Below are 19,622 nucleotides of genomic sequence, written 5' to 3'. Positions count from 1 at the left end.
CAAATCTGATCATATCTAATGAAAGTCAACTTGAACGAATTGTTTAATTTAATTAATATAGCAATAATTTGATATTACTATATCGTTTGGGTATGAAATAGGAAACTCATCATGAGTCTCAGAGCTTTAGTTGCGTCCTCGACTTGGGATTAGTCCGCGCGAGGATAATTGTAAATGGGGTGATGCGTCTTTTTCTCACTGGAGGGTTTGTTCATGCGTTAGGTAAGGTTGAATCTGTGTACGACCAGTAATCGTTTAATCTTGCCGACGTGATGTCCCTTCTCCAGGGTGGAGTTGGCAGAGATTTGGGGACACTGATATTCTCATACAATGTCTCGATGTACTCTTAACTAGTTGTCCATGCGACATGAATAAATGGTCAAAGTATCCCGGGATTAATATGATATTGGGAAAGCTTTTAATGAGTGAGAGATGCGTATAACATGTTTAGTTCAGAAGTATATATCGTTCAAAATTTTGGTGAGTAATTGAGTATTGATCTGGAGGAAATGTCTCTAAATCTTTTTGTAAGTGTTTGTTTGTTGGATTGTTCTCTTATTTTCATATCCCTTCTCCAATTGAAGGAATTTTAGTTTGTATGAAGAAATGATTGATATGGCTTGGGTTTTCAGACAACATGGGCCGAAGCCTCCGATAACGATTAACTGGAAGCATGACATATGATATTATGACGTAATTAAAATGTTTATCCAGTTCATATAATTAGTATATGAAATCAAAATTAATTTATTTAAGTCATATATCACAAAATTATGTTGAAAATATAGTCTCATAGAAAAATTAAATCTTGTAAAAAGGAGAAATATTATTTTTTGCTCTTGTGGAACTCAAGTTAAAGTGGAATTCTATATGTCTTCTATGTAACAGTATTAATTTTCATAGTGACTACAAATTAATATATGTTCTCAAAGGAAAATGTGGGCATCGTAAACGTAGTCGAGAGCGACTATTATGAAAAAAAAGAGAGTAAATTAATATCGTTTGCTTCATAGTGATTAGTTTTTCATTATATTAATTCAAACTAGACTGATTCAGACACGTCGTCACGAGTACCCTGGTTTACGATACTATTTTTAAATAATTAAGAAATCGAAAAGATGAAAAGATATAAGACAAAGAATATTTCCTTTTTCTTTTTTCAAAAAGAATGGCGAAAGAATGTCGACATAAAATGTACGGACCTATGTAGCACACAAGTTGACTCCTCTCTTAGCTAGAGAAAAATAATGGTAATGAAGCTTAAACATATCAAGTCAAACTCTAAATATGTCGATACTATGACTCATTTTTTACATCTTCATATGCTTACATCTTTTTATTTGATTCTTAATGTTCTATTACATATATTCATACAATATCCGTCTTGACGCAGTTATGTATACACATCATCTTTCTGGATACAGATTATCCTGTCATTTTCGTTTAATATTGTTAATTTTTTTGTCAACAAATTCTATAAGTATTTAATCTAACTTATTTGTCTTTATACTAATAAAATTAATGTACAAATTATCAAATTACATAATACATTTTTCAAATTATTATGTTATAGAAAAAAATAATTAACTATTTTGACTTTACTAACTAAACTTTGTATTGCCATTAGATATTTAAAATGCAGAATACTTATCCTAATATTAGCATATATTTAAAATGTGGGTGTACAAATTAATTTGACAATCTATACATGAATACATCCAAATTAATTTTTCATAAATGTATAAATGATACAATTTGTATACAAAGAAGTGTGGTGAGCCTAAGTTTTCATAAAAGATAGTCCATAAATGTTGCAGTTATATATAGGGATGCTCTATCTTTCTTCCTTTTAGCACATTTATAAATTTTAAATATAACACTTTTAAGTAAGTATATGTACTCTTCTATCCTTATAGTAACGTAGATAAATTTTAAATTGTTTCAAAAATTGTTTGAGGATACATACATCATTTAATGGTTTACTTTTAGTTCATTTTGAGTTTCAAATTATATGAGGAGACTTAATTTTGAGTTTCACACTTTTTGAGTTTCTTTTTGATTCAAAATAATACAGTTCCAAATTAACCTTAATATATATCTTACTTTTTTATTTCTTAGAGAAACATAATTTTTCTCAATCTTATTGTAGTTTTCTTCAATGTATTCAAAGTTGTAGTCTAAAAGATGAAAAAGTCTTGATATTACTGTAAGAAAATGAATCTTGATATTAAAAACTTTTTCTTTCGTCGGGGTCTTAGTTGTCTAGTGATATGAGTTGCACTGGTGAAGGTAACATATACATATTCTTTTTCTAATAAGTAATTTGGGGTCTTACAATTTTGCCGTTTAAGTTTTTGCTTCTGCATTTGTTTCTTTAAGTTTCTCTGAAACTCGACGTTGGTAAAGTCAAATTAAAGAAAAAAGCAAAACATGGGTTCTACTTTGGTTTGTAATTTAATTTCATGATTCTTTTCAATATAACTCTGATTTTACTTACCTAAAAATTCGACCAATGTTTATATATAGTCACCAAAAACAGATTTAATCCCGATAGAATGAGATTTTGAAAACTATGGCGGTTGCTAACCGCCTAAGATTTAGTGAGAATCACTCTAAATAATAACAAAGATGGTGTAATCATGACATGTTTTACTTTTCTCTTGACATCTAATGTTCAAATATTTGCCATATATATATGTGTAATCTATTGTTTATTTTAAAGGTACACAATAAAATTATGCGTTTAAGTTATGTCCACAGTCCACCAATAATGTACACATAGTTTGATATCGGAAGCAATTTTTCGAAGTGAAAACCATTGGCCTGACAAGCACGGTCCTAATATGTAAAGAGAGTTGGTTAACAACACTCACGTAGTAATTCATCAACTTCTCTTTACACAGATCAGCAATGGTTATCATATAAACCCTGAGCTTAGTGATTCATAAAGGTACTTATGTATGGGAGAAGCTAAACCTCCAATCTTTATTTTCTACTAATTAATTGCCTTTTTGTATAGTTGTGTAGGACTTGATTAGCTGACATTTGAGAGGAGAGTTGTGGAGTCTTCGAGTGGACAGAGAATTTCGAACTAGTTACCAAAGACATCTTTAAAGCAATCGGCTATCCTTTGCTTTATCTGCCTTTTACTCACATTCTTGGCCGGCTCATGGAATTGGAAATAGCACAAAATGTGATTTGTAATCTATTAAAACTGCAAACTAAAAATGTGAATTAAAAAAAAAATAAGAACCGACTTTTGACCAATTTGTATTTCAATATTTGAAGAAAACGAGTTGAGTTTGGAACATGGAAGATGTACACAGCGATGTTTACTTTATGGCACACACGAACCATTGACTTATCCTGTTTTAGACAATTGCATTGTACTTCATAACACTTTGCCCGTCATGAAAAAGAAGAAAAAAATACATGCGCATTCAAAAATCAACAAAGATGAGACCAACTCACCAAAGACAACCACGCACGTTCGTTTGTTCAACACACACAAACAAACACATCACACACTCTCTCTTTCTAAACATTGGTATTATATGTTAAGTAGATGAATTTCGAGAGAGAGTGCGAGGCTTAAGGGAGTTTAGTAGAAGTGGCCATAAGTAGAGCTAATCTGAGGTTTCTGCAAGCCAAATTTGTTCTTACTTGTTGTCTTTAGCATCCGTCATAACAGTTTTCTCTGTCTCTTCTTCCTTTACTTCTTCCTCGTCGTAGAATTTTTCATCTTCATCATCGTCACTACCCATGTCATGATCGAAGTATTCTTCATAGAACTGGTCGTCTGTGTCATCATCCTGACCGTTCTCCAGCCTCTCTGCCGACTTTTGTCTCATTAACCTTTCTTGGATACTGTCTACGATTGCAGTTCCCTGTTAACATTTTACGCATTTGTCAAGTTTAATCAAGGTTATACAGAACATAGTCATGAATATTAGTAGATTTTTGAAGCACTGTATGTGTCTTCAAGATTGAACTTACCATCTTATGGCAACCTTCTTCAAATATTTCAAGAAATCCAGCGACCCATCGATCTGCATTCTCTACCCACTCGTTGCGCAGCATTTTTACAGTTTGGATCTGGAAAAACCGGGTTTAACAACAACAGAGGAAGGAGCATTATAAGAAACTTCTACAAAATCAGCTTTTTCAGAATCACATATGAACTTAGTCTCATCAGATATCATATTACTAGCTAAAGCATGAAACTGCATGGAGGTTTCAAGCGCAGCGGATACACGAGATAAGGCTGCTACTACCGAGATGAGATTATATAACATGATATCGCCTGGCACTACTACAGCGGATTAACAAGCATCACTTTGTGATGCAATTCTATAACCCAATAATCACAACAAGAAGACACAAAATAAAAGCAATACATACAAATGTTTTCTGCCTAGAGGCTACTAACCAAACAGAGTATTAAAGTCCTAAAAGAAGTGAACGAGGTTCAAATTAAGGACAAGTTAGACTCCAAAACGTGACACATTAAGAGTGGTTTCCAAACAGTCGCTAAATAGTCAAAGGTACAAGATCAAGCGGAGATGTGAATGAATAGGCAGAGACAAGACCTAAAATTTAGTTATTTCTCCTTGTAACTTATGATGAACAGCTTTATTTGATTGAATGCAATACAGTCCAAATGATGGACTTGTGATGAACTAATGATCAATTAAGCAAAATGAAGTTGAGAGAAGACATGCCTTTTCTCCCACTCTTTCTTGTTGTTCTTTGACCCTCTCCTGGAGTTTCTTTAGCCTCATATTAACTCTAAGTCTCTTTTCCTGTTGCAAATCGACAAATCCAAAGTTGATTCTTACAAGTGAATTTTTTTTGAGAAAGGACAAAATTGTAGAGATAAGAAAATGATGACATGCCTTGACAAAGCTAACTCCAAGATCTTCCCTTGAGTATCCTCTATCCAAGTTACGCATGACATACTGATTGTAATCTTTCACTATTCTCATTATTATATCCGAGGTCGATATTCCTTCAGTTCGCTGTGTTTCCTTAAACCTCCCAACTTTCTTAACCTGCAACAGATGCTCAGTTACAACAGAACTATGAAAGTGTCAAAAGCAGGAGTATGAAAATTCTTCCGACTCACAAATTCATAGACATCCTTTCCAGCTCCGCTTGAATCAGCATAGCTGTGCATGAGAATTATACAAAGAAGGTTATTGTAGTTCTAAAATCATTTGTAAGAAAAGAGCTAAACTAACAACAAGCACGTCGTGAAAGGTAAAAACTACAAAACTAAGTTTTCACCATTTTTTAAAACTAAATAAAAACTAACACAAGAGACACATGTTCTTACGGAAGAGAATCGTGGGCAACATAGTCAATCTGGTGCTTGTCAAGAAACTCCTGGTTGACCACCCATGGTGCATCAGGGATGACTTCATCCACCCACCTGCATGATAAAAAAAACGTGTTCTAAAATTCCACTCACTGCCACTTCCATGGGTTTTTCTACTAACACATTCAACAGAACATAAGAGAAAACAATTACTTGCAATGTCGAAGTGATTCATATCGCTCTTCTGCAGTCATTACAGTCCTTCCCTTGTACTTATGGGTAGTCTCATCATTGCAACATCCAACAAGAAGGTAAGTGTTGTTTGGAAACCTGCTCGGCCGATTAAGAAACGGCACAATCATAGCAACACCATAAGAACACGAAACCAGAAGTCAATTTCTCTCATACCTCCTCAAAATAATAAAAAATCGAAAACATTCGTCAAGAACATATATCCAGAAACAGTATCAGCTATTGCAAATTTCAACATTTAGAAAGGGATTCACTAAAATCATACGCGACAAGACCTTGCACATCACAGATTTCAATCAATACAGACCAATCAATCACCGAGACTATCTAATAAGGAAGATATGTCTCTCGACCTAAACAAAAACTGTACAACTTACAATGAACCAGACTCAACAGATCAGAGAAAAATGACACTGGAACGGCGAAAATTGAGCACGCGACGGTAAAAAAAAGTCGAATTAGAGATGAAAATCAGGACAATCATCTCTAAGAGATAAGAAATACTAACGCTAATTTGGCTTGTTCGAGAGATCGAGCATGACCAAAGTGGAAAAGATCGTAGATCCCATCGGCGTAGACGCGGACAGGACGATCAGTGGGAGGAGAACTCTGGACAGCCGTAGAGCCAGAGGCCGCAGCGGCGGTGGAAAGGCCGTCTTCAGTGCGATCGCCGATAACGTTGCTCATAATTTCCGATGAAGGAGCCGAAATCACCCGCCTTATACAGAAAATAAACGGAAAACTACAAAAGGTGCTAGTCGCTTCCCTCTTCTCCTACTCTTTTTTTTTTTAATTTTGTGACGAAGAATATCCTCTAGAGGAAACTGATTATTCTAATTTTATTTATTTTTGTGTTCAGGCATTTGTAATTTTATTTTCTCACTGAATAAAATGGAGAGAAATAAATAGTATGTAGATAATTTTAAAAATGAAGAAAAAGTAATGAATTCTAAATTTTATTAATCTGATATCTTTGTCATAAGGCTGGAGAAATAGGAAATTCGAGAGTTTTTTTGTAACAGTTGGTGTTTTTGTTGTAAAGTTGAAAAAATGGTTTAGTTTTCTTAAAAAATCTGTATTGACTTGTTGGATACTTAGGAAATATTTTAAGTCTTAAAAGCTGTTCTTTGGTTTATATAATTAAATGAATGTTTTGGAATTTTTTTAATGAAAAGCTATAGTATAATGTTTTGAATTAGTTGTTTGAATTTAATTGGTGAGTTATATACAACAGAGTGAATAACTGAATATTGCTAAGTGAGCCAGTGACCAAGTCCAAGGTTGTCTCTCAGTGGCCCTCAAGGTTAACGAAGGTTGTCCATGACTTTTGAATGGTAACTACAAGTCTAAAAGAAGATTAGAGAATGTGAATACATTAATCATATATTTATATTATGATTCCGGTATAAATACAAGCAAATCCAATCAGAGTAAGAGTTTACCTCAAAGCCAGTTCCACACTTTAGACCTTTCCTATTTCTGTACATACAAAACATTCCACTATTTTAAAGATATGAAAGTAGCAACTCTTGAGCTTGTTCTGTTCTGTTAATTGGATAAGCGGTGATCACTAGGATGGCTCGAATCAGATCCCTGAAACTGTGAGGACCCCATTGTCTGCACAAACAAAAACCGGAAAACATACAACGGTTATAAATAGGGCTGATCACATTTTCTACTGTAAACAGAGGAATTTCGCAGTCTCGCTTCAATCAAACTGATAAAAACCCGAGAAGGAAGAAGTTGACATTGTCAAAAGAAAACATTTTGAGGAATTGGGTTCGTTTTCTCTTTCTTTCTTTTGTAACATTAGAGCGTTTTTACTAACGTCACAAGATTACATACCATGTCGTGCAGAGTTTCTTCGATGTCATAGCAGCCACGGATAGCGCTTCCCCTAAACCCCGTCTGTCCCTGAAACTAGACAATCCACAAAATGAAATAGATCCTTCTTTCTTAGAACAACTTGACTCGGGAGGAGGAGAACAATAAGATATATATATCTCCCGAAAAATACTTAAATAGCATAGAACATCAACTCACAGCTCCTTGCATGCTTGGTTGTGTCTCGTATTGACTCATTCGTTCATGAATAGAATGCAAGTTTCCCTAAATCATCCAGTATATGAAATATCAGTCTCGAGCTTTATCTTAACTACCAAAAACTTCATCAGACTATGTCAAGCGATTGGATATTGGTTACGGATATGGATTTGCATGTGTTATAACAAAAGCTTTGAAACTAAAAATGAGATAGATAAAGCATTTCACCATAGCTTGTATGGTTGGCGGATGTCCATAGTAACCATTCTGGATGGAAGAAATCGATGGGAACTGCCAGAATAACAAGAACAGTGTATCAATTTCAATGAAACAGTAATATAAAAATTGTTAGACAACAAAATGACAGAGTAATAATGTGCACCCACTCCTTGATTAGTTTGTTGTGTTGAATAATAGACCCCAAGAGTTGTTGCACGGGAGCCTAGTTCGGGCTCTTCCATATTTGCTTGAGGAATGTAACAATTCTCAAACGTAGGAGCTCTGGAGCTAACTTGTTCCTGCACATGAAAAATAAGCCTAATAGTATCAGGGTGCATGGACTAATTTCAAGTATTTGGATGAAAATAATTTGCCATGAATAATAACACTGCTAAGAAAATGGGAGATTTCAGATATAATAGCATGGCAAAATCAGATTACTAACGGTTTCTTGGCGAAGTTCTTCTGACCTGTTTGTTGCATCCTCTGGCCCACAGTATACCTTTAAACACAAGATAATCAATCAGATCTTTCCGCCAGGGCTAGCAAACTACAAATAATCTCATAAGATTGAAGAATCTAAAAATCACCTTTCTTTTCTTCTGAATTTTCTTTTTCTTGGACACTTTTGATGCACAGTCCAACACACCTTCGTTTTCTAAGCCAATAGATCCACCTGTCATTAACTTGTCTGGCTCTGAAGGAAACTTGGAAGAATTATCCATACTAACACAATGCTTCACGGTTTCCTCCAATAACTTTAAAGCAGTTTTGCAGGCTTCATCTGATAAAGATGCAACTACTCCCAGCTTGACAAAGCGCCTACATAGATCATCAAAACGTGCCATTCGGTTATCTATAGTGGCACATTTATCGTTTTTGTCTTCTTTGTTGTTACCTTTCTTTGACCAGCGCTTCAATATATACTGAGACGGAACGCGGGAAACATCAGCGCTTTGAAGTACAAGTATCGCATGTTTGCATAGGAATCCCTGGTACTCAAATAAATGACAAGAGCAACACGCATCCAACAACTCGTTGTTCAAAGCAACGAAGAAATTTTGTCGTTCCTCGAAATCTTCAATGCGGAATATTGCTGTTGTCCCATCTTCTCTTTCTTTTTGAAGTTGACAAGAAACAACTCCGGGTACCTCAGCTTGGAACTTCTTAAAAGCAGCGTCCGTGTAGATCAAGGAAAGCTGTTTCTCGAAAGCCAAAGAAGACCTCAGTGTAGGCTGTTTGCTCTGATATTCAAGATCATCCTTAGCTTCCACATCACATCGATATTGCAGAAACTTCATGTAGAGCTCAAAGAAGTCCTTGAATGTAGCCTCCGAGTTCATATACTTGTCGAAATGAGAGGCGATACTGCCAGATCTTTCAGGTCCAGACAGTCCAGCTAAACAAATTCCATGAAAATAATGTGGAACCCATTTTTTACGATCTCTAAACAACAACTGAACCCACTCATTCTCGTTAAGTTCAAATTTACCAATCATATTTGACCACCTCCTTTCAAAATGTTCATCTGTCCAAGAGCTTGCTACGCAATTTCCGAAACTTTCCATAAAACCATCATCTTGACTCACAAATGGATTCAGCATCTCAGAAATTTTGCTCAGCACACTCCACAAACAGAAAATATGACGAACATCTGGAAAGACTTCAACAACAATATCACTTAGAAGCTTATCCTGATCTGTTATCATCACTCCAGGAGCTTGACCACCGACTGCTTTAAGCCACGTTCTAAATAGCCAAGAATATGTTGACTCACTCACTTCTCCAATCAAAGCACATCCAAGCAGAACGTATTGACGGTGATGGCTGACCCCAATAAAAGGAGCAAATGGGATTCTGTATCCGTTCCTAACATAAAATGTGTCGAACAGAACAACATCAGAAAAGCTGCAATAGTCATGCTTAGCCTTCGCATCAAGCCAAAACACATTTCTAACACGTTTGTCACTATCGAAATCTACCGCATAGAAAAAACCAGGCTGCTTATCCTGCATCTCCATAAAATGCTCAAGCAATAGCTTTAAGTCTTCCTCTTCTAAAGCCAATTGAAGACCTTTCTTTATTGCTAGCGCACCAGCAGGCTTGTTCTTTCCTCGTACGCTAACATAAAAATCATCAGGACATATCTCATGGTTATGTTCTTTTACAAAATTATATATAACCCATTTCTCATCTTCCTTCCTCTTCATATGCAAACCGGCTTTGCAACCGGTCTTTGGACATGAACGTGGATTGATAGCTGTGGCTTTCTCGCGCTTGGTTCCAAATCTCGAACACGCTATTTTGACATCAATAAACTTCCCTGATCTTTTAGAACGACGGCTAGCTTTTATTGTGATACCAAATCCCACTGATCGAGCATATTCTCTGTAGAAATAGTATGCAGCTTCCTTTGACTCAAAATCCATCCCATTTCTGAGCTCACTAACCGTTGCACACTGAGCAACGTTCCCACTTGTACTTGCTTCACAAAATACATCCACATTACTACTTTTTGTTAGAAGATCTATTTCTACATCTTCATCATCCATAACACTAGTTCCAACTCTGTTAACCGATTAACCGGTTAGACAAATTTCCACAAATCAACCATTTTAAGGTTTGCTAATTTCAGAATCCCAGCAATTGAATACTACGAAATTAGTGCATCACATGATCATGGATAATCTGAGAAAGCACAACAAAAACGCTTCAAGGTGGTATCAGGATTCAATTCAACTACCTAGTTAAATCTCGAAGAAATCAGAAACCCAGAGATTCAAAGGTTCAAAATCAAACCTCTCGAGTTCAAAATTTCTCCGTGTCTTTGTCTTCAGTTCCCTAATCGAGCTCTTCTGTCACAGACGTGCAATAGAGAGTAGCATCTGGCTTCGCGAGGACTAAAAGAACCTCAGATTTAAAATTTCTCCGTCGTCTTTTTCTCTGCTTGCAGCGAAAGAGGGAGGTTTTCAAAATGAGCACGGGAGAGAATTTAGGAACTTTTTATAATAGCAAGTCGACCCTTATATTTTTGTATTCATTTGGAAAAAGATCTATGTTTGAGAAAATTTGAAAAACGCCCACTTTGAAAAATAGTTGAGGTTGAGTTGGCTTAATCTTAAATCTTTTTATTTTTTTTGACAAAGATTGAACCGGTTCTTTTTATTCTCTTTTTCTTCTACATATTATTCAACAGAAGTATTATTCAAAAAGATATTTTAATAAGAATTTCATATAGTACGACGTAGTTTAGTTAATTTGAATTATGTTTTGGGACTTCTAATATAAAAATTTTGTTTGAATTTCTCTCTTGTGACTTTCTTAGTTTTTCTTCTTAATAACAAAAAAAGTACGATGAAAAGTCCGGAAGAGCATTGGCTGCGTTTCTTTGAACTTTGACCCAATGTGGACGTTTCAATAGCCGCCAATTTGGCTAACTTGACCACTTTTGAATTTTAAATACTTCCTTAAGCTCATATATAAACAAAGTCATACATTTAACATGTAAACCATAATTATTATTGTTCATGTAACTTTGTAAAACCCATTTATAGCCACCGAACATAAAAGTCGAACCAAACATTTTGTGATATTGACTGTGTAGATAACTAAACTTGTCATTTTGTAGTCTTATTGAAAAAGTTGTAGTGACGATTTCAGGACGGTGACGATACATTTTCAATTGCACAACTTGGAAATGAAACAAATCTTTAAATAGAAAAAATAATCAACGTGATGTGGATTTTGATACCATAACAAATGAAATAAATAAAGTGAAAGCGTCTCTATTCATATTAGGGGAAATTAAATAGGAAATAAAAGCTGAGGGGTCAAATCTAAAAGAAGGAAATAATATTAGATTTCATGGTGAGGACGGTTTGGTCGGTCGGTGGCTCCATTGGTGGTGTGGGCCTTCTTACTCGCTTTTTTCGACCAGCCAGCCGTTCAGCCACCGCCTCTCTTTTTGTTCTTCTTCTGTTCTTCCCAAATGACTAATCTGCCCTTTTATTCATTCTACATACTTTTTTGGTCAACTCCTTACAAAAAATTATGAATCATTAAATATAACATATGTATCTAATGCAATTCAATGTCATTTTTGTATTAGATGTTTTCACTTTTTTTTTAATTGAGTAAAATATGCTATTTTTACTGAGGTAATGCATAATTATTATTTTTAGTAAGAAATCATGTTAATCCATGATTATTTCTTGTTAATCCATGATTTCAATTACATGTTAGGCATAAATCACTATTTAGATGTGTTATTGATCACTTTCTTCTTTAAAAGTAACTTTAGGTATACATTATAACATGCAAACTAAATATGTTTTATGGTTTACATATGACATATTAAGTTTTATCACAAATGTGAAACACACCTTTCAAAAAACTAATTATTCTAAATTTTCTAAATATAAAGATTTTTTTTATTTTTTATTTTATAACCTCATTAGATTAATTGTATATAAGAAATAGTATAGAAGAAAACTAAAAACTTTTTAAAAATATGATGTGTACAGTAATTTAACAAACATTGGATCTTCTCACTTCTCTCTTTTACTATATATAAAGATAGTTCTTATCATTGTCTTTTTTTACAGCACTATTGTTATCATTGTTTAGTGTCAAATGTCAATATACACACCACACATATTACCTCTAGTTCTTTTATTTTTTAAAATAAAACAATTACATTTGTAACATTTTGATAATTAATGGAAGCTAATGATCAATTTGTGCCACATCACATTTAGGGGTACTAAAAATTATAATGAGAGAAAACAAAGGGCAAAACGGGAAATAAAAACAAAATGCGACGGTCTTCTCGTCCGCCAGATTTGGCTTTCAAAAATACGAAACGACCCCACACTCACTCTCCACTTTATAAACCCTAAAAGATTCTCCTTCTCTCTCTCACACACACCCAATTTGCATTTCTTTCGTCATCATCATCTACTCTTTCTGCGTTTTTCCCAGCTGAATAATCTAAACAAGGAAAAGTAAAACAGAGTACCAATCTCAGATTCATCAGCTCCACTTGGTAAGCACTTTCAAATTCATGGTCTGTTTCTATCATTTGATCTTCTTAACTCTTTTTTCGGGATTTCTAACCGACCACAAATTGATTCAGATCCTTTAAGTTCATTTTCAGAAAAATGGGTTATTAGAAAGTTTTGTTGGGTGCCGCTTCGTCTTCTTCTTAGTTACTGAATTCTCTAATTTGTATGATTTTGAAATATTCATCGATCCAAGTTTCACGTCTCTCTGCGTTTAGATCTCTAGAGATCGAACTTGTTTGTGATAGCTGCAGATTCATCAGATGAATCAAATCATTTTGAAGTAGTGTTGACTCTGTAGTGATTAATCTTAGGATCTCTTGTGTTGTGAACGGATTTAGAAGGGTTTTTTTCTATGGTGATTAAGGTGAAGAAATTTTTGAACTGTGTGATTACTAATCTGAACTTCTTACAAACATTTAGTGGTAGGTTTTGGAAAAAAAAGTATTATACTACTAATCATCGTCTTGTTCTGATTACTAGATTATAGTATTAATTAAATATTTAAAACATGGTAATTAGGAACATGATTTGGGTGTTAAGCTTGCAACTTTTGAACAAACAAATAAAAAAAGGTTGCTTGCAAGTTGCACAGCCTTACCAATATATATGTCTTTATCTATATAGGCAACGATTAGACTTAGACCAAATAAGTTGACAAATCAAGATAAACTTCTTAGATTAGAGAAATTCCTCTTTTGATCGAATATTCTTGGGTTTTATACAGAAAAAGAAATTTGGTTGGATATTGAATCAAGCGTTAATGATGTTTGTGATCCATCATCAGCAACCATTTCTTGTATCGTTACTCTTTAGTCTTTACCTTAAGATTTAACTTTAATGCGTTTTCGTTTGTTCTTTTAGTTTTTTTTAACCAGATGTTTTATAAATAGAATAATATTCTGGTCTTTGTTTTCTTGTTACAAAACCACGGGCTCATGAGTCATCCGCTGCATCTGGTCGGCGTACCTTATGATTCTTTTCATTCTCTATTATATAGTCGTCTAATTATATGTATAATAGAAATGATTGCTATTAGTTTAATATAATTTGCTTTCTAGTACTTATTTGTTTTGGCACAATGAAATTGAAAACCACTTTACTTTATTTTCTTATACAAAAAGAAAGAAACTTTGATGATGATGGTTTTGGTGGGCACTTTACACATTACTTATCTTTAGTTTGTTTGGTAGGAATTTATTTATATAATAAGTGTGCTTTTATTCATTTGTATTCTGGTAGAGATTGTTGGCTATTGAAACAGATTCTTACTCTGGTAACATCACATGCCTGCACCCATAATACCTATTGATCTTTGTCTTCTCCTGATTGTTTTTGGATTCTTTAGCTTTCTGATCTAAACATATGTCATTTTCTAAACTTAAAAAAAAAAAAAAAAACTGAAACGAAAATTAGAAATCTTTATTGAATTGGTATTTCAAATAGTTGTGTAATGAGAGATGATGTATACCTGTTGACTGTTCACATTAAATATCTTATCTTGTTTGTTTTGTATCTCTTACTTGCAAGCTACTGTTTTCTTTTTTGATGTAAAGAAGGAACTTTAAATCTGATATATTAGTAGAAGTATATCATCTTCGAATTTCTTCTCATGCGATATCTTATATTTCTTTTCTCTTCTGCAGAATTTAAAGTAGCCATAACTGTTCGATCATAGGATGGAAGAAGCAACTCAAGTAACGAGTTCTGAGGTCCCTGTAGTGAAAGGTGATGTTGATGACCTTAAGACAGCTGATATTTCCGTCAAGGTAATGATCATTAGTGTTCGGTTTCGTAGAATTATCTGTTTCCTCTTGACTATAAGGAATCCTTTCTGTAAATTGATGCGAATCTTGCAAAGATTTTATTTGTTTTATCGAATTGAATCTCCTGTCTGTCTATCAAGCTTCTTAGTAGCAGCGCCAAAGATGTAAGTATTGTCTTGATCTATTGCAGGCTGTGAATGGAGAAGTGCCAAAGGAGGAGAAAGAAGAGGAAGATGGGGAATTCATAAAAGTTGAGAAGGAAGCTTTTGATGCCAAGGATGATGCGGAGAAAGCAGATCATGTTCCTGTTGAAGAGCAAAAGGAAGTTATTGAAAGAAGCTCGAGTGGTTCACAGAGAGAACTACATGAATCACAAGAAAAGGCAAAAGAACTAGAGCTCGAATTGGAAAGAGTTGCAGGGGAACTAAAACGGTATGAATCTGAAAATACCCATTTGAAGGATGAGCTTTTGTCTGCGAAAGAGAAGTTAGAAGAAACGGAAAAGAAGCATGGAGATCTTGAAGTTGTCCAAAAGAAGCAGCAAGAGAAAATTGTTGAAGGGGAAGAGAGACACAGCTCACAGTTAAAGTCCTTGGAAGATGCTTTGCAGTCACATGATGCGAAAGATAAGGAACTAACTGAAGTTAAGGAAGCTTTTGATGCGTTGGGCATAGAACTCGAGAGCTCACGAAAGAAGTTGATAGAGTTGGAGGAGGGGCTAAAACGTTCAGCTGAAGAGGCTCAGAAATTTGAAGAGCTGCATAAGCAAAGTGCTTCTCATGCTGACTCTGAGTCGCAGAAGGCTTTGGAATTTTCGGAGCTGCTTAAATCGACAAAAGAGAGTGCCAAGGAAATGGAGGAAAAAATGGCGTCCCTGCAACAAGAAATCAAGGAGCTCAATGAGAAGATGTCTGAAAACGAAAAGGTTGAAGCTGCCTTAAAGAGTAGTGCGGGAGAATTAGCTGCAGTGCAAGAGGAATTGGCACTTTCAAAATCTCGTTTGTTAGAGACGGAACAAAAAGTGTCTTCCACAGAAGCCCTCATTGATGAACTGACTCAGGAACTTGAGCAGAAGAAAGCTTCCGAATCTCGGTTCAAGGAAGAGTTATCCGTTCTCCAAGATTTGGATGCTCAGACCAAAGGTCTTCAGGCTAAACTTTCTGAACAGGAAGGTATTAATTCAAAGCTTGCGGAAGAACTCAAGGAGAAGGAACTTCTGGAATCCTTATCAAAAGACCAAGAAGAGAAGCTGAGAACTGCAAATGAGAAGTTGGCTGAAGTTTTGAAAGAAAAAGAAGCGCTTGAAGCAAATGTAGCAGAGGTCACAAGTAATGTAGCAACAGTAACAGAGGTCTGCAATGAACTAGAAGAGAAACTGAAGACCTCAGATGAGAATTTCTCCAAAACAGATGCTCTTCTTTCTCAAGCTTTGTCAAACAACTCTGAGCTTGAACAGAAACTGAAATCGCTGGAGGAGCTTCATTCTGAAGCTGGATCTGCAGCAGCAGCTGCTACCCAGAAGAACCTTGAGCTAGAGGATGTTGTTCGGTCCTCTAGTCAAGCAGCAGAAGAAGCCAAATCACAGATAAAAGAGCTGGAGACAAAGTTCACTGCAGCTGAACAAAAGAACGCGGAGCTTGAGCAGCAACTGAATTTATTGCAGCTGAAAAGTAGTGATGCAGAACGCGAGTTGAAGGAACTCTCCGAGAAATCATCTGAACTACAAACTGCTATTGAAGTTGCCGAAGAAGAGAAAAAACAGGCGACCACTCAGATGCAGGAATACAAACAAAAAGCATCAGAATTGGAATTGTCTCTGACCCAATCATCGGCCAGAAATTCAGAGCTTGAAGAAGATTTGAGAATCGCTTTGCAGAAGGGTGCAGAACATGAAGACCGAGCTAATACAACTCACCAGCGCAGTATTGAACTAGAAGGTCTTTGTCAATCATCACAGTCAAAACATGAAGACGCAGAAGGAAGATTAAAAGACTTGGAGCTTCTACTCCAGACAGAAAAGTACAGAATTCAGGAACTTGAGGAGCAGGTTAGCTCGCTAGAAAAGAAGCATGGGGAAACTGAAGCAGATTCTAAAGGTTACTTGGGTCAGGTGGCTGAGCTTCAATCCACACTAGAGGCATTTCAAGTGAAAAGTTCAAGCCTCGAAGCTGCTTTAAACATCGCAACTGAAAACGAGAAAGAACTGACAGAAAATCTGAACGCTGTGACGAGTGAGAAAAAGAAATTAGAGGCAACAGTGGATGAGTACAGCGTGAAGATCAGTGAGTCTGAGAATCTGTTAGAAAGTATCAGGAATGAATTGAATGTCACACAAGGAAAGTTGGAGAGTATTGAAAATGATCTGAAAGCTGCTGGCTTACAGGAAAGTGAAGTAATGGAGAAACTGAAGTCTGCTGAAGAGAGTCTTGAGCAGAAAGGAAGAGAAATAGATGAAGCTACTACGAAACGTATGGAGCTTGAAGCTTTGCATCAGTCTTTAAGTATAGACTCAGAGCATAGACTTCAAAAGGCAATGGAGGAGTTCACTAGCAGAGATTCAGAGGCCAGTTCTTTGACTGAGAAGTTGAGAGACTTGGAAGGCAAAATAAAATCATATGAAGAGCAGTTGGCTGAAGCATCTGGCAAATCTTCTTCTTTGAAAGAAAAACTTGAACAGACTTTGGGAAGGCTTGCAGCTGCAGAATCTGTTAATGAAAAACTCAAACAAGAGTTTGATCAGGCACAAGAAAAATCTTTGCAATCATCATCAGAGAGTGAACTACTAGCAGAGACAAACAACCAACTCAAGATCAAAATTCAAGAGCTTGAGGGGTTAATAGGTTCTGGTTCTGTCGAGAAAGAAACTGCATTGAAAAGGTTAGAAGAGGCAATCGAAAGGTTTAATCAGAAAGAAACAGAATCTAGTGACTTGGTTGAAAAGTTAAAAACACATGAAAACCAAATCGAGGAGTACAAAAAGCTGGCTCATGAAGCATCAGGAGTTGCGGACACTAGAAAAGTTGAGCTTGAAGACGCGCTATCAAAGTTGAAGAATCTTGAATCTACTATTGAAGAGCTCGGGGCCAAATGCCAGGGGCTTGAGAAAGAAAGTGGGGATTTGGCCGAGGTGAATTTGAAGTTGAATCTGGAACTAGCCAATCATGGATCTGAGGCCAACGAGTTGCAGACAAAGCTCTCTGCCTTGGAGGCCGAGAAGGAGCAAACAGCCAATGAGCTTGAGGCTTCAAAGACAACCATAGAAGATCTAACAAAGCAGCTTACCTCTGAAGGGGAGAAATTACAGTCACAGGTAACACCCTGAATCTAAACATGTGTTAATATCTACAGTGTCACAGTTTTGTTGTCTATAATACAATATGACACCACTTTGTGCTGCAGATTTCTTCCCACACTGAGGAGAACAACCAAGTCAATGCGATGTTTCAGAGTACCAAGGAGGAGCTGCAATCAGTTATTGCCAAGCTTGAAGAACAACTAACCGTAGAGAGCTCTAAAGCTGATACTCTGGTCTCCGAGATTGAGAAGCTCAGGGCAGTGGCTGCTGAAAAGTCCGTTCTGGAATCACATTTTGAAGAACTTGAAAAAACTTTGTCAGAGGTCAAAGCTCAGTTGAAAGAAAATGTAGTGCATTCTTCTCAGACAGAGGAAATTATCAATATCATAATTAAGAATCCATAGGTAAAAATATTGGTTGCTAATTGATGACGTTTTTACAGGTGGAAAATGCAGCTACTGCGTCTGTAAAAGTGGCGGAATTGACCTCAAAACTGCAGGAACACGAACATATTGCTGGTGAACGAGATGTGCTCAACGAGCAAGTGCTTCAGCTTCAGAAAGAGCTTCAAGCGGCTCAGAGTTCCATTGATGAACAGGTTAATGTTCTTTCTTTTGTTTCAGCTTTATTTATCTCAGATATAACCTTTTCGGGTTTCTTTAGAACTCTTTAGTTTGATGATTAAAACAAAAAAAAAGAAGACAATCTATCTTCCCTCATTATGTTACTAAGATCTGAAAACGTTTCCATGGAAATAGAAACAAGCACACTCCCAGAAGCAATCAGAGCTGGAGTCTGCATTAAAGAAATCACAAGAAGAGATTGAAGCTAAGAAAAAGGCTGTCACTGAATTTGAATCAATGGTCAAAGATCTTGAACAGAAAGTGCAGCTCGCAGATGCTAAAACTAAGGTTAGTCATAATATCTCTGCATCAGAACTTTGATTGACTGATAACAGACATGCAATGCATATATTATAACATCTAGAGGGACAAAATGACATAAGATCCATAAAATTAGAGACAGAAACCTTGCATTATGGTTTGTCAAAATCTCAATCGCATACTTGCTTATAATCAAAAACCAAACTTGCAGGAAACGGAGGCAATGGATGTAGGTGTCAAATCTCGAGACATTGACTTATCCTTTTCTTCTCCAACGAAACGTAAGAGCAAGAAGAAGCCAGAAGCATCTCTTTCTTCTTCTTCGTCTTCGGGCAATGTTACTACTCCTACTCAAACAGCATCAACTTCACATCTCATGACAGTGAAGATCGTCACTGGAGTGGCGCTGATCTCTGTTATCATCGGTATAATTCTTGGGAGAAAGTATTAGTCTCGTCTTCTCAGTGTGGCTTGATGATGTTCATATCTGAAATGAAGATCTCTCCTTCTTCATTTGTTTTTTTTGGGGGTTTTTGAATTTTGATAGCAGAACTAAGAAGCTTTGCGTGAATATGCTTCTCTCTCTGCTAATATTTGCTTGTGGTTGGGTTTTGTTTTACCGGGTCTGGGAGATTTTGTTGTACCAGCCCTTGCTTGTAGGTCAAGCAATTGTCCAGATATTGTATTAAATTAAATCAAAGGTGAATTAATTTGATAATTATCCAACTAAACCAGTTGGTTAACAATAAACCCGGTTCAATCGACCCGCATTCGCCTATATAAACC

At 35.8% G+C, this 19,622-nt stretch overlaps 3 protein-coding genes and 1 long non-coding RNA gene across 12 annotated transcripts; 2 read left to right on the top strand and 2 right to left on the bottom strand.

Annotated features, from left to right (window-relative positions):
* Positions 1 to 127: 127 nt before the first annotated feature.
* On the top strand, positions 128 to 663 carry AT2G08505. Its single transcript, NR_140356.1, has 2 exons — positions 128 to 480; positions 587 to 663. It is a non-coding gene; the product is annotated as an other RNA (long non-coding RNA).
* Positions 664 to 3,252: 2,589 nt separating this feature from the next.
* On the bottom strand, positions 3,253 to 6,444 carry CCT1 (phosphorylcholine cytidylyltransferase). Of its 2 annotated transcripts, NM_128785.3 has the most exons (8): positions 6,078 to 6,444; positions 5,531 to 5,647; positions 5,336 to 5,431; positions 5,126 to 5,168; positions 4,896 to 5,051; positions 4,722 to 4,802; positions 3,997 to 4,095; positions 3,260 to 3,887 (listed from the first exon to the last, which is right to left on the bottom strand). In NM_128785.3, the coding sequence occupies exons 1-8, from the start codon at positions 6,254 to 6,256 to the stop codon at positions 3,660 to 3,662; spliced, it is 999 nt and encodes a 332-aa protein (NP_180785.1). In that variant the 5' UTR covers positions 6,257 to 6,444; the 3' UTR covers positions 3,260 to 3,659. The 2 variants fall into 2 exon arrangements, with proteins under 2 accessions (NP_001323485.1, NP_180785.1); NM_001336383.1 differs by having other exon boundaries at positions 3,253 to 3,887; positions 5,531 to 6,416.
* Positions 6,445 to 6,694: 250 nt separating this feature from the next.
* Positions 6,695 to 10,807, bottom strand: FRS2 (FAR1-related sequence 2). 8 transcript variants are annotated; one of them, NM_001124959.2, is made up of 8 exons: positions 8,422 to 10,807; positions 8,277 to 8,333; positions 7,999 to 8,130; positions 7,841 to 7,903; positions 7,613 to 7,678; positions 7,415 to 7,483; positions 7,012 to 7,186; positions 6,695 to 6,915 (listed from the first exon to the last, which is right to left on the bottom strand). In NM_001124959.2, exons 1-7 carry the CDS (start codon positions 10,381 to 10,383, stop codon positions 7,118 to 7,120), a joined length of 2,418 nt encoding a protein of 805 aa, NP_001118431.1. In that variant the 5' UTR covers positions 10,384 to 10,807; the 3' UTR covers positions 6,695 to 6,915; positions 7,012 to 7,117. The 8 variants fall into 8 exon arrangements, with proteins under 8 accessions (NP_001118431.1, NP_001324564.1, NP_001077991.1 ...); NM_001336380.1 differs by having other exon boundaries at positions 6,722 to 6,915; positions 7,415 to 7,489; positions 8,422 to 10,796; NM_001084522.2 differs by having other exon boundaries at positions 6,722 to 7,186; positions 7,415 to 7,489; positions 8,422 to 10,519; positions 10,631 to 10,796.
* A 1,938-nt stretch (positions 10,808 to 12,745) lies between these two features.
* On the top strand, positions 12,746 to 19,602 carry AT2G32240 (early endosome antigen). The gene is made up of 7 exons (NM_128783.5): positions 12,746 to 12,875; positions 14,538 to 14,660; positions 14,848 to 17,967; positions 18,057 to 18,299; positions 18,395 to 18,550; positions 18,711 to 18,863; positions 19,048 to 19,602. Exons 2-7 carry the CDS (start codon positions 14,571 to 14,573, stop codon positions 19,285 to 19,287), a joined length of 4,002 nt encoding a protein of 1,333 aa, NP_565741.4. The 5' UTR covers positions 12,746 to 12,875; positions 14,538 to 14,570; the 3' UTR covers positions 19,288 to 19,602.
* Positions 19,603 to 19,622: the final 20 nt, after the last annotated feature.

The sequence above is a fragment of the Arabidopsis thaliana genome, chromosome 2, assembly GCF_000001735.4.
Source record: "Arabidopsis thaliana chromosome 2, partial sequence".
Classification (NCBI taxonomy): Eukaryota; Viridiplantae; Streptophyta; class Magnoliopsida; order Brassicales; family Brassicaceae; genus Arabidopsis; species Arabidopsis thaliana.
The sequence above is the reverse complement of the archived record's forward strand: the minus strand, read 5'-3'. Positions and strand labels throughout refer to the sequence as shown.

Excerpts from the sequence above, each read along its gene's own strand:
- FRS2 (NM_128784.4), bottom strand. The coding sequence starts at position 10,383 with ATGGATGATGAAGATGTAGAAATAGATCTTCTAACAAAAAGTAGTAAT. Across the intron at positions 8,131-8,276 it reads AAGAACTTCGCCAAGAAACC|GAACAAGTTAGCTCCAGAGC; the intron begins GTTAGTAATCTG and ends TTTCATGTGCAG. Across the intron at positions 7,904-7,998 it reads CACAACAAACTAATCAAGGA|TTCCCATCGATTTCTTCCAT; the intron begins GTGGGTGCACAT and ends TTATTCTGGCAG.
- CCT1 (NM_128785.3), bottom strand. The coding sequence starts at position 6,256 with ATGAGCAACGTTATCGGCGATCGCACTGAAGACGGCCTTTCCACCGCC. Across the intron at positions 5,169-5,335 it reads GTTGCCCACGATTCTCTTCC|CTATGCTGATTCAAGCGGAG; the intron begins GTAAGAACATGT and ends TCTCATGCACAG. Across the intron at positions 5,052-5,125 it reads GAAAGGATGTCTATGAATTT|GTTAAGAAAGTTGGGAGGTT; the intron begins GTGAGTCGGAAG and ends CATCTGTTGCAG.
- AT2G32240 (NM_128783.5), top strand. The coding sequence starts at position 14,571 with ATGGAAGAAGCAACTCAAGTAACGAGTTCTGAGGTCCCTGTAGTGAAA. Across the intron at positions 17,968-18,056 it reads GGGAGAAATTACAGTCACAG|ATTTCTTCCCACACTGAGGA; the intron begins GTAACACCCTGA and ends TTTGTGCTGCAG. Across the intron at positions 18,300-18,394 it reads AAGCTCAGTTGAAAGAAAAT|GTGGAAAATGCAGCTACTGC; the intron begins GTAGTGCATTCT and ends ACGTTTTTACAG.